This window comes from Alligator mississippiensis, chromosome 2 (genome assembly GCF_030867095.1).
Source record: "Alligator mississippiensis isolate rAllMis1 chromosome 2, rAllMis1, whole genome shotgun sequence".
NCBI classification, from domain to species: domain Eukaryota; kingdom Metazoa; phylum Chordata; order Crocodylia; family Alligatoridae; genus Alligator; species Alligator mississippiensis.
The window spans coordinates 254,495,956-254,509,041 of NC_081825.1; the positions used below are offsets into that span (position 1 = coordinate 254,495,956).

Here is a 13,086-nt window from a genome sequence, read left to right on the forward strand (position 1 = left end):
TCCCTTTCCACTTCGGTGCCACCCAGCAGGTCATTCCCTAGGCTGTAGGTGTGCTGGACATTTTTCCTCCCTAGGTGCAGCACTTTGCATTTCTCCTTGTTGAACTGCATTCTGTTGTTTTCTGCCCACTTGTCCAACCTGTCCAGGTCTGCTTGCAGCTGTTCCCTGCCCCCCCGGCGTGTCCACTTCTCCCCATAGCTTTGTGTCATCTGCAAACTTGGACAGAGTACATTTCACTCCCTCGTCCAAGTTGCTGATGAAGACATTAAAGAGTATCGGTCCAAGGACCGAGCCCTGCGGGACCCCACTGCCCACACCCTTCCAGGTCGAAACCGACCCATCCACCACGACTCTCTGGGTGTGACCCTCTAGCCAGTTCGCCACCCACCGGACTGTGTAGTCATCCAAGTCACAGCCTCTTTACTTGTTCACCAGTATGGGGTGGGATACCGTATCGAAGGCCTTCCTGAAGTCTAAAGGCCTTCCTGAAGTCTAAGGCATCATGCCTTTCCGGGAAAGATTAAAACAAATTTGGAGTTCATAGGTCAAACTGTTTTGAAGTTGTGTTTTCCCCAACACAATACAATAGAAGGCAAAAAATCCAAGAGGTGAGAGAATATGACTGTTTGGTACTCCTCCTTTCTTTCCAAATGTCTGGTTTAATGTTACAGGGGTGTAGGTTGTAGCCAAGTTAGTCTAAGGACAAGGTTATTTGTGTGAATCAGATATCTTTTATTAGACCAACTTAAATAGTTGGAAAACAATTATTAAGCAAGCTTTCGGGTTCAAAAACCCTTCGTCCCTAGGATGGGTGGCTCTGGGAAGATCTTTTTAAGAATAGGGTCTCTTTCTAGTATGGGTTGCAATAGGGTCTCTTTCTAGTATGGTTTAATGTTGTCCTTTGATGTGCCGACTGCGTCTCTACACTTTAAATATATATATAATATATGTAATGCTCATTTCACATGTATATATGACAAATATCTTTAACAAATTACATAAAATGGCTGTGAACTCTATTGTACAGAATTATTGTTCCAATTTTTCTTGGGCATTCAGATGCTGTAGCTAGTAGTTGTAAATAATAATAATATTTAATAATAATAATAATGTAGCTAAAATTTTGAAAACTAGCAGCTCACTACAACAAGCTGCCAGTTTACTTTGCTCCTATTTGTACTTACACCTACACATGATTGGGTGATCTTTTTCTTTTGAGGTCACTGTGTTGACATAAATTTAATTTCTGCTGAGTTTCCTGCATTTTGACAGCATGTGTGCTTTGCAGAATTTATCAGTAAAATCGGAATTTTGCACAACTAGAAAATTGCAATTTAAACCCCAGAAGTTTGGCCCATCTTTATTCATCATATTTTACTTCTTCAGTTAACATTATTACTGGTTAATAGGTGCACCTGAAAATCAGGCTGTATTGTAATATCTGGTGTGTTATGTTAAATGAATCTTTTTAGGGCAGCAAGTCTTTTTTTCACCCCTAATGAAGAAGAATACCTCATCTTTTCCAATTTTCGTATCAAACACATCCACATCATCTTGAGACAGTGCCACATCCAGCTGCATCTATACTCAGCTTCAATTACATGAAATTACCCAACCTACTCTCAGGTCCTTTAGGTTCTCTTTTGCTATGTGAGGCACATGCATGGTGCATTTCCTGTGAAGTGCATGATTACAAACTATTCAGCTCAAGCCTGTTTTAAGTAAACAGTAAATTAAATATTGTCAGTGCTTGTTCAAACTTGCTCTTATGAAGGAACTTGTAGAATAGGTTTCATAAATGTCTAGACTTACGAAAGGGAGTAATGGCTGTAAAACTCCTTCTCATGGCGCACACTTTTTGTGCCTCTAGGCTCTCTTCTTTTCATTCTGTTTGTCTTTGCTTGTTTTATCATAGGATTTGGACATTTTGAACAGGATTAAATAGAATGCTGAAGTGGAACAAAAATCATACTTAAGTTCTGTTCCTAGCAACGAGTATTTTGTAAGTGGATGGATCACAGAATATAGTATTCTACTAACCAAACCTGAGCAACAGACTCCCCCTAACTGCACAAACTAGGATTGGGGTGGGGGTTGTTTTTTGGTTTTTTTTCCCAATTTTGGCATCTTTTACCTCAATTTCCCCTCAGGGTAAATAGTATTGTACACCATTTAATTACAGGTGTGTTTAATACAGATTTGTGACTGGAAGGAACTGCTCAGTTCCACTTGCAAAGGTTTGCTTCCCTCAGAAAGGAAGGTTAGGTATTTTGGAATTCTGGTACTTACTGCAGAGCAGGCAGCAGGATTTGAAGGAATGTAAGGCAGGTATCAAAGGAGATACAGATGTGCTTGGGTACATGTCATGTTTCCATTTAGTCTCTACAAATTTACCTGTTCCAACTGGCAACATGTAGTGGGTGCATGTGGGTGCATGCGCACCCCCTGAGCGTGGTGGTTCACCCCCTAGGAAAAGGTGCCAGCGACACTGTCGGCAGTGCCTGCGGGCTGTTGCCACTTGCTGCGATCGCCGCTGGCTGCTGCCAATGCTGCCAGCAGCATCTGTGGGTGGTTGCCGACCCCTGGTCAGTGCTTGCCACCTCCCCCACCACTGCCGACAGCACCGGCAGCATCTGCAGGAGCTCCCCACTCACCGCCGTGCCCCCAACCCCCCAGCCGCCAGGGACATGTATCATTCATGCCTCTTCCCAAGTGGAGAATAACCTTTTCATCCAAAATCCACATACCGTATTTATTCTGTACACAGAACCCTCAGATAACAGTAAGAATTCCATGCAGGTACTGAGGGGACTATCAAATTTCTGATTTAAATAGCCATGCCTCTTCCCTCTTCCTTCACTATTTGTGGCTTGGGGTGGGGGGGAGGGAGGAGGGCCCTTTGGCCAATTTGAATAAGTTAAAAAAAACTCAAGTTAAAAGAAAAGTGCCCCACCTATCAAAGGTGGATAAGCAGGATATAATACGCCTCTTCTGTTACAATATAATTTGTGAATTAAAATATAATTAATTTCATCAGAGGAAATGTGGTAATTGACCCCACAATTATTTATGGGAAAATAATAATAATGTTAGTACCAAAAATGTTAGAAAATGTTTGTTTTATCAATTAAGAATGAAGAGACCTAAAGCAGCCTGATTTGTTCTCTGAAAAGCAGTATGGGATTTAAGTCAGAAATATGATATTAATAGATTCATATGGGTGCACATAAGGCTAATATATTCAATGCTGTAATTTTTTATATGGTTTCATAAATAGTGCTATCACCAACATTTCAAAGAAAATCTGAAAAAAAGAGAGCTCATATGTGATGGCATAAATTCAGTGTATTTTATAGAACACTGTTACTCCAGATATAGCCTACGGGATGTGACTTTTCATAAAACCTAATGAATTCCTAGATTTGTCAGCTGTTTCAACACAGATGCATTTTGCTAATCTAATGGAAACATTTTGAGCCCAGATCCAAAATATCAATAGCTTTTAGTATTGCAAATGAGTTTAGCTATTGGGTAAATGGGACTGTGGTTCTTGATAAAAAGTAGCAAGTAATTTTGTCTGTGTGCATTATATTTAACTGCCTCTCCAACATTTGATGCTCATACTTTTTTTCTTGCAGAGTTTTAAGTTGAACGTAGATAGCCACTGTGCTTTAAAAGAAGCTGTGGTAGAAGAAGGACGTCAACTTCTTGAGCTTATTGTATCTCACAAATCAGGTAAATCCTTCTGAAATATTGCAAGTCTTTATGTCTCCAGACTATTAAAGAATGAAGAAGCATTGCTGTAAATTACTGCATATATTCACTTCCTTATGTATTATTAATATTTACATTATCAGATTGACCTTCAAGATTTATAAATGTTTCATATACTGCATACAATGCTGTGATACTTATAAAATGAAATACAGCCTGCAAATAGTCTGTTCATTTTATTTTGGTCTTGCTGCTCAGCTGAGTTTCAATTGAAATCACATCACTGAGAACTTCACACTGACATGTTCTTTGATGTAGGTGCTATGGAAATAACATTAAGATAATGAATTAGGATTTCAGATATATACATATATATGTATATACATATTCTGCATGGGTATTTGCATTGGGAAAACTTTTATGTCATTTTAACTCTTACTCCAATATTAATATATTTATGAGAAATAGACTTTACATTAAAAACAGTTATTTTCTTTGGTTGGGTTTGTCTTTGCTTTTCTTTTTTTTTTTTCTAACGAGGCCTTAAATCAGGATAAAGGATGATTTTTGTAGAAGCTAACATGACTAGTCTGACAAATTTTAATCAGCATACTATGCTTCTGGGATTGCTATCTTAATTTTGGCCTACTTAGCATATTTTCATCCAGGATGAAGTGGTCCTTTGGTTTATGTTTTCCTGGTGATTACAGGTGTTATTCCCCAATCTGCACCTATTACTTCAGCACCTCAGATGGAATTTCTTTAACGTCGAAGCTAAAGTTGTTGTTATTTGTGTAATTCCCAGAGGGGTGGAAAGACCACTGTAAAGTTTTCAGAGCTATACACTACATGAGCAGTGTACGCTGTAATATAGTTAGAAAATAATAAAACAAAACACTGAAAATAAGTAGGAAGCAAAAATTATATATGTCCTGGTTATTATTTTTTCTTTACTTAAGACCAGAAAAGAGATAATAGGAAGGGTAGAGGCAGTTCTGTGGTTTTCTCCATGACTTTATAAATCATTGGTTCTGTGAGATTTTATTTTTCTTTAAATCCTGAGCTCAGGCATAATTAAAATTTAACATGCTGTCTCATTGTGTCTAAAATACTTTGACCCTATAGTATTGTTAACAGTATGAACATAGTAATTCTAGTCTCATTTCTAAGTACACTAAAAGGAGTGCTGTGTTTTTTTTCTTTTAAATGTCCTACTAACCCTTTGCTTAAAGCCTATTAAAGCCTTTAAAGATGTAGTTGAATTTACAACTTTCACTTTTTCCCCCTCATTTTGGAGAAGGACTGAAGGACATGTTGCAGATGATTGCAAGTCAATGGAAGGAACTACAGAGACAAATCAAACGGCAACACAGCTGGATTCTTAGGGCTCTGGATATCATCAAAGCAGAGATACTGGCTACTGATGTGTCTGCAGAGAATGAGGAAGGGACTGGGAGCCCCAAGGTAAGTGGCTTGAAGTTTGCCTTATTTCCTCTTATTTCCGTCTTCTTTTGAACTAGGCACCACTGAAGTTTTCTTTCCACCCTAAGGCTTTTCATTTCTACTGGGTAAACTTTTTTTTTTATAAACAAAATGAAATGCCTTACTCTGAAACAAAAAAAAAGCTTTAAAAAACTTTCAAGTTTTCCAGGAAGGCCTTCTTCACTGTGTGTGGAGGAGCATGAGGGGTAGGAAAGGGACATAAAACATTTAGTAAACAAAACATAAAGCATCTTTAACATGAATAATCAGAATGGTTTAAATTGTTTTGTTGCAACTATAAATCACTATAATCAGTGCAATCACTCAGCTCTGACATCCATTAGCCGCTTGGTTACAGCAAATTAACAAAGAAGAGAGAAAGTGATTCATTATCTCATTCCTGTTAATGACTATCAGATGCATTGCTTAATTAGGGAATGGCCATTGTAGTGGGAAGAAGGTCATATGCTTTGCCACAAATCTTTTTGCTCTGAGTTTAAGCCCTCCATAATAGTGCATGTACTGAATACAACAAGTACTCTAAAAATAAGGTATCAGCATCTATAATCATTTGGTATGCATTAATTATCAAAGATGGCTATATTTACCAGTCACCCAACTTGATACTTGCAAGATTGTTTTAAACACCATGAAGGCTAATTTAAATCCATTCTGCTTCAATATGTGAGAGCTGCATATACCAAGAACTTATGACACAACATAAGTGGCTTTATTATCAACAACAGGACCATATTTAGTTTTAGAATCACTCTGACTCTCCAATTTTCATTTTAAGTAACAAGTATGCAGAAGAATAGCCTAGTACTGACAACATCTTGTCACATGGGAGAATCTGTTTCATAGCAGAGACTGTTATGATCAGTAGCTTTTTGGATTCTGATGTAAAAGAATAATTTGTGGTAGTGTTAAGTATTTCTTAGTGACCAATTTGTGGAGTGATACTTGGCATTGTTGAAGATGAATTTAATGTGCAGGTACTAATATTGTGCTGTAACTGTACATTGTGAGGACCATCTTAAAGATGGTGGAGGAGGAGTCAAGAGTAAAAATGAAACAAGAGTGAAGAAATAAACCTATATTCTTACGTTCAGACTGGCCTAATATCCTGAGTCACTGACTTGGAGAGAAGAGCTCCTGTGTCATATGGCCTTTAGTAGGGTAGTGGGCAGTGGAGCAAAACTCAATTTCATTGTTAGGTCCATTAAAATAAACAGACTAGCTCAGAGTTAAAAGTTTTCACCTCCTATAATATGACCTTGTACTGAATAATATAACAATATTCATTTGACTGCATTATCTCTGAACAGATTGACTCATCCATGGCCAAAGGCTAAATGCGTCACCAAAATTAAAACATAAGAAAGAGTATTCTGAAATTCAGCTTGGGTTCTTTTCTTTTTTTTTCTTCTTTTTTGTTGATTTGGGTTGTTTTTGTTTTATTTTTTGCTAAGAAAATTACAGAAAACCTTGGTTTAAGTGGCAGAGTTCAAATACTTTACTTGGAGAGGAAAAAAAAAGTATAGGGACATAATTTAAATTGACCAAATATCCTTAATTATTTATATGGAGAGAGAACAGCTCCTTGTCATCTGCCGTTTAACCAGGAAGTGCTAATTCAAACCAGTGCTTGCTTCTGGTCCTATCTAAAAACAAACTTACACCAGCACCAAGCACAGAAGCTTCAGGTTATTTCTTACAACAGGTCACAACCCCTTATGAAGTGACCAGGCAATGGGTAATACAATTAAAGCAGCAGAAAAATCTCTCTTCAGGTTATCTATTCCTTCAGAGTAGAAAATTAGTGAAAATTAAAACATAAGAGGAAATACAACTCTAGATTTTGGTTTACATTTACTTCAGAAGCCACAGGGAACCTGGAAAGCATAATAGAAAATCTAAGGAATATATCTAGGGGGTATTTTTCTTTTTTACCTTGTTTCAGAGACTGCAGGTAAGTGGTTGGTCTTAGAAATCTGTAAAGAAATAGGATTGGGAGGAATTTCAAAGACTGTACGAAACTTTTTCCCCTAGGACTTTTTAAAAGTGTTTTCCCAGTACTGTGGTGTCTTTTATAAAAGCAAACTAAGGGAGGGAGGGAGGGAGGGAGAGAGGGAAAAAGGGATATTGTGCAGTTCTAGAAATATATCGTCAGTATTCACATTCAAGAATTCAGATATTACTTATGAGATTATACATTTTATTGTAAGGCAGTTCCATGATTAGTTTATAACCTGAAACTCAGCTTTGGTATATGCTGAATCCTATGGGGGACTTGGGAGATTTCAAAATATTTTTAATACTAGCCTCTAAAAATGCATTGCATTCATGCTGTCCCGCTCTCTCTCCCACTCTCTCTCCCATTCACTCTCCCGCTCACTCTCTCTCTCTCTCTCTCCTGCTCTCCCTCTCGCTCCTTCACTCTCTCTCCCGCTTGCTCTCTTGCTCTCTGACCTTTTACTGTGAAAATAAAAAATAAAACAAAAAGCAATACTTAAAAATCACTTTTAAGGGTGGTGAAGTTTCTTTCCCTAACTGTACTTAGTAGTATTTTGTAGTTTGTATTTTTTTAGAACAAACACATAACTAGCATATCAAACAGAAATTGGCTTATATGTTCTACTTTGCTGTTTGTAGAAAAGTACTTACATTTTAAAATAAACAATAGAAGCACCTTATGCACTGCAGTTTAACAAGTGACAAGTAACAGTTTAGCAAGTAATGTGATGTGACATAACTACTGGTAAAAGTAACAGACTGTACATCTCTTTTGCTGAAAATGGATGTGAAAGCTATGAATACTTCTAAAATATTTAGAAATGAAAGGTATACATGTGTATGTTTTATTGTGCTTTCCTTCCTTGGGGAAATGTCTGAGGTTACCTGCTTTTTAACTGGCCATATTCTGGTGGATCACCATCTTAGCAGAAGAGAATTAGACAGGATTTTTGTTGGAGCAGTGTTGCTCCGCAGTCAACAAGAACAATGGTTGCTGAGCAATAACATGAGATACTTTATCTCCTACTGGCCAAGTGAAGAGTTGTTGGATAACTAAATTTATACCAAATATTTGACAGTTACACTTGCTTTTCTCCTTCAGCTCTGGAAAAGAATGCTTTACATTTGAAAGCTTGTCTAATTTTATCCAAACTTTACAGCTGGTCTAATAAAAGAAAAAATCCGGGCCCCTAGTAATAACAGTCAGACCAAATAGTTGGGACCAATATTGTAATGTTTGTAATCAAGAACAACATATCTCTCCTCAGTTTGTTAATGTTTGAAAAATGGTTAAGAAAACAGGGAAAAAGTAAGCTGGAGAATACAAACAGTCCTTACAGATAGTGATGTGTCCTGATTATCAATTCGTACTGCTATAGGCATAGCATTTAAAACTAATATTATAATAAGGAATATGCGAGTGACTTTTTTGGTTTTTTTGGTTTCTCTTATCAGCATAGGAAGATGTCACATATGTGAGTAGCTATTTTGCTTTTCCTTAGTGCAACTCTAGTTTCCTATTCTTTGAAAATACGTATTATGCACATACCATAATAATATGCAAAGCAACATACCACACCAATCATTTTCAGGTAATTTTCTATTATTTAAAAGCAGGTAAGTCATTATTGAGATAAACTTTCATGTTGTTAACAGATATAAGGTAGATGAGATCAGGATGTAGTGTTTTATCTTACACAGACACCTTGGTTTGTTAATTACAAAAATGAGGTCACCCTATAGTGCATGGGGCTAGTGCATATAATACTTTAATAGTCAGTGTTTTGAAATTTTCAAACAACAACATCAGTATGTATGATCTGCCTTTCTTGCCTTTTCCTGGAATTAGTTCCTTCTATCAAAGAGGGAATAACACGTGCCAAAGATACTGCCTAAGCGATTGTTCCACTTAATGCTATTTTACTAAATCACACAGGACATTTTACAAAATTAGGCTTTCCAAACTGGGTGTCACACAGTCTCTCATCCCCACATTAAATACTGTACATATAGACTATTAATGGTATAAGTTCCACCACATCCTAAGATGATAGATTCATGGAATATAAAGAGAACTAGAAGAGCAATACCTTCATCAGTAAAAAATATAAAATAAACAATGAGATGGAATTTGGTTGTTCAGCCTCTGCCATCTTATAGCTGCTGACTATTTCTGGTACATGTATCTGCTAGCTCTATGGTCAGCTCCTGATCTCAGTTCCTGGAACACAAAGAAGCTAGAGAAAGTGGTTTTGGTCATTTAGCAGAGGGTGCTATCCCCCTAGATCCTCTCAGGTTCCCCCTAGGAACCACTGTCCCATCCTGGTGTGCAAGAGCTCTGTCCTGTCAGATGTGACATCTTTAAAAAAACAATATTAAACAAAGGACCTGAACATAACTCCGAGATTTTGTAATTGCAATCTGTCCACCTCAATTTTCCTTGCAATCTCAGCTGAGTACAACATTCTCTTCTTTACAAAACTACTATATTCATAGATTCATAAATTATAAAGTCAGAAGGGACCCAATGGATCATCATGTCCGACCCCCTCCCCCTGGCAGGAAAGAGAACCAGGTCAGATGACCCCAGCCAGGTGATTGTCAAACCTCCTCTTGAAGACTTCCAAGTTAGGTGACAGCACCACCTCTCTTGGAAGCCCATTCCAGATTCTGGCCACCCTTATTGTAAAAAATTTCTTGCTAATGTCTAACCGAAATCTGCTCTCCGCTAGTTTGCACCCATTATTCCTAGTTACTCCCTGAGGCATTCTGGTAAACAGCACATCCCCAATTCCCTGTTGTCCTCCCCTGATAAATTTATAGGCAGCCACAAGGTGACCCCTCAGCCGTCTTTTGTATAGGCTGGAGAGATCCAGATCTCTCAACCTCTCCTCGTAGGGTCTTTCATGGAGATCACTAATCATGCAGGTGGCCCTCCTCTGGACCCTCTCCAGATCCTCCGTGTCCCTCTTGAAGTGCGGCGCCCAAAACTGGACACCGTACTCCAACTGTGGCCTGACTAGTGCTGCATAGAGGGGGAGCATCACCTCCCTCAATCTGTTGGTCATGCATCTGCTAAAATACGACAAGGTGCTATTGGCTTTGTTGATGGCCTCGTTGCACTGCTGGCTCATGTTCATCTTGGAGTCAACTATGACTCCAAGATCTCCCTCAGCCTCTGAGCTGCTGAGGAGGTCATCCCCCAACCTGTAGGTGTGCTGGGGATTCCTCCTTCCTAGGTGGAGTACCTTACATTTATCTTTGTTGAATTGCATCCTATTACATTCTACCCATTGATCTAACCTGTCCAGGTTGGCCTGTAACTGCTCCCTGCCCTGTGGTATATTAACTTTGCCTCATAATTTGGTATCATCTGTGAACTTGGAGAGGGTGCTCAACACACCCTCATCCAAATCACTGATGAAGATATTAAATAGTACTGGCCCAAGGACCGAAACCTGTGGGACCCCACTGCCCACTTCCTTCCAGGTTGAAAATGACCCGTCAACCGTCACTCTCTGAGTGTGGTCCCTAAGCCAGTTAGCCACCCACCTGACTGTGAAGGCATCCACTCCACAGCCCGTTAGCTTCCCTATGAGACTAGGATGCAAAACTGTTGAAGGCCTTCCTAAAATCCAGGTAGATGACATCAGTCTCTGCTCCTGTGTCCAGGCAGTGTGTGACCTGGTCATAAAAGGCTGTAAGGTTTGTTAGGCAGGATCTACCAGTGATGAACCTGTGCTGGTTTCCATTCAGCATCATTTCCCCTACTGGGCCTTCACAAATACACTCTTTGATTTTTTTTCCTCGTATTTTCCCAGGGATAGAGGTAAGACCAAATGGCCTGGAGTTACCTGGCTCCTCCCTTCTCCCCTTCTTAAAAATGGGCACCACTTTGGCCTTTTTCCAGTCCTCAAGGACCTGTCCGGAGCACCATGAGAGCTCAAACAGCTGTGCCAGTGGCTCACCAATGACACTGGCCAATTTCTTCAGCACCTGTGGATGGAGGTCATCCGGGCCAGCTGACTTGTATCCATCCAGCCCTTCCAAGTGCTCTTTAACTAAGTCAGCACTAACCTTTGGCAGTCTGGTACCTTTTGAACATCTGTCTCTGTTCAAGGTGCGGGGGGGATTGTCTTGGTCAGTATTAAGGAATACTGAAGCGAAGAACTCATTGTTCTTGAATTATATGTTATTAGCCACTATCAAAAAGTTACTACTTTTCAGTTGCAGATGAAAAGGCGCTTACAGTTGGGGTTGAAAGGAATAATTGTGTGTTCCATTGAATACCCCACGCCAAATATCTACAATATCCATATTTTCCCATAATTACATTTAGAATAGTAGGTTTTACACTAGTACCATCACTCCATACTCTTAAAAGTAATAAATAGTTTATTGTGCCCTCTATATATAAACATAATTTAGTCAATGCTCATTAGCAGCAACATCTGGTAAGAGCAACAACCCTGGGGTATGTTTCCTATGCATTATATTCTGATGACACTCTCTATATTTGCAACACCCACTCAGGAGCATTGGAACATCAGCAACATGTCAGTGCCCTGTTAACAGGCATTGACTGTACTACTCTTTTTCACCATTCTGAATGGTGTAAGTCACTTATGTAATAGTAAGCTCTAATTCTAACTCTCTCAGAATCCTAAATATAATATTAAATATTTTCTTGGGACCATGAATATCTCACTTTACAATGAAAAAAAACTCCAAACTTTTAATTCTGCCATATGAACAAAGAATATGTCACCTTGGTTACTATTTTTGTCAAGATCAGCTGCTCCAAATCAAAGATTCTTTGTTTTCAGACATTTCTAAGATGTGACATTACAGTGTTTCTCAACTGTCAGCATCCATGGTAGGGCTTGATCCAGGGATCAGTAGGTCAAGGGGTGAAAAAGCAAGTAATGTAAGAATGTCTGTCAATCATGCAATCATTCTGTAAACCAGTAGACAAAAGCTTGTAAGAAACCTGGCTGGTACTATTGGTATTGTAGTATATAAAGGCACTAGTCACAATTATAGCCCTTTATGCCATGTGCTGTACAGAAGTAGAATAGAAGAGAGCCTTGAAGAATTTGCAAACTTTTTAAGTTTCAGTATAACAAGTAGATGTAACAAAGAATCAGGAAGGCCTGGGGAGAGGCGACTAAGAAAACAGAAAATCAAATTAATGTTTATATATACTAGTGATGAGCACTACTACATGGTTTCAAGTTGGCCACTTCAGTAGAGGCGGGGAGGTTGTAAGAAAAACATATGTAAGGGTGATTCACCCTTGTCACACCAGAAATCGAGCCTGAGAATAGATTTGAAAGAAAGCATAGTGTCTTTCCCAACTATTTGAGAGAGTGTGAAAAAAGAAAACCCAAAGGTCCATTTGGAATAAGCAGACAAGTAAGCAAGGGAGGATAGCATCAGTGTCAAAACATTTCAAAGGCAGAAAATAAGGGAAGACTCTATTACAAAATTATGGAGTAGTGAGATACAGTGATGGGATTTATTCTAACTTGGTGAGACTGGACGGGACAGAAACAAGTCTGTTCCATATACTTTGCTATAGCAGTGTTTTCAATGGATCTGTAAAGAATGAGATGGCAATTGTCATGAAGTCTAGGCAGGAGGAGATTGCATAACAGTGACAACGACATCTGATGGGGTGTTGGGAGTGTGGACAGAAATAAAAGTTTGGATTTTTAGGAATGTTACTGATTTAACTTGATATTCTCCTCCTTCAATACATCAAATTCATTAGCAGAAGAGCGCTAATTGGAAAAAGGGTTTTCTTACTAAAAAAAGTGCATTTCTATACCTTTCCTATCATTTCATCATGTGTTACTTAAGTAATTGTCTTTT

General features: G+C 38.6%; 1 protein-coding gene across 6 annotated transcripts in view; it reads left to right on the top strand.

The window, feature by feature from the left end:
- The window catches only part of AKAP6 (A-kinase anchoring protein 6), a 471,560-nt gene that overhangs the window by 254,112 nt on the left and 204,362 nt on the right, over positions 1-13,086 (top strand). For 5 of the 6 annotated variants that reach the window (XM_059723036.1, XM_059723037.1, XM_059723034.1 and 2 more), the window contains 2 exons: positions 3,639-3,735; positions 5,012-5,178. In XM_059723036.1, coding sequence (XP_059579019.1) covers positions 3,639-3,735; positions 5,012-5,178 — 264 coding nt within the window. The remainder of the gene's footprint in view (positions 1-3,638; positions 3,736-5,011; positions 5,179-13,086) is intronic. The other variant, XM_059723040.1, reaches the window with a different exon arrangement.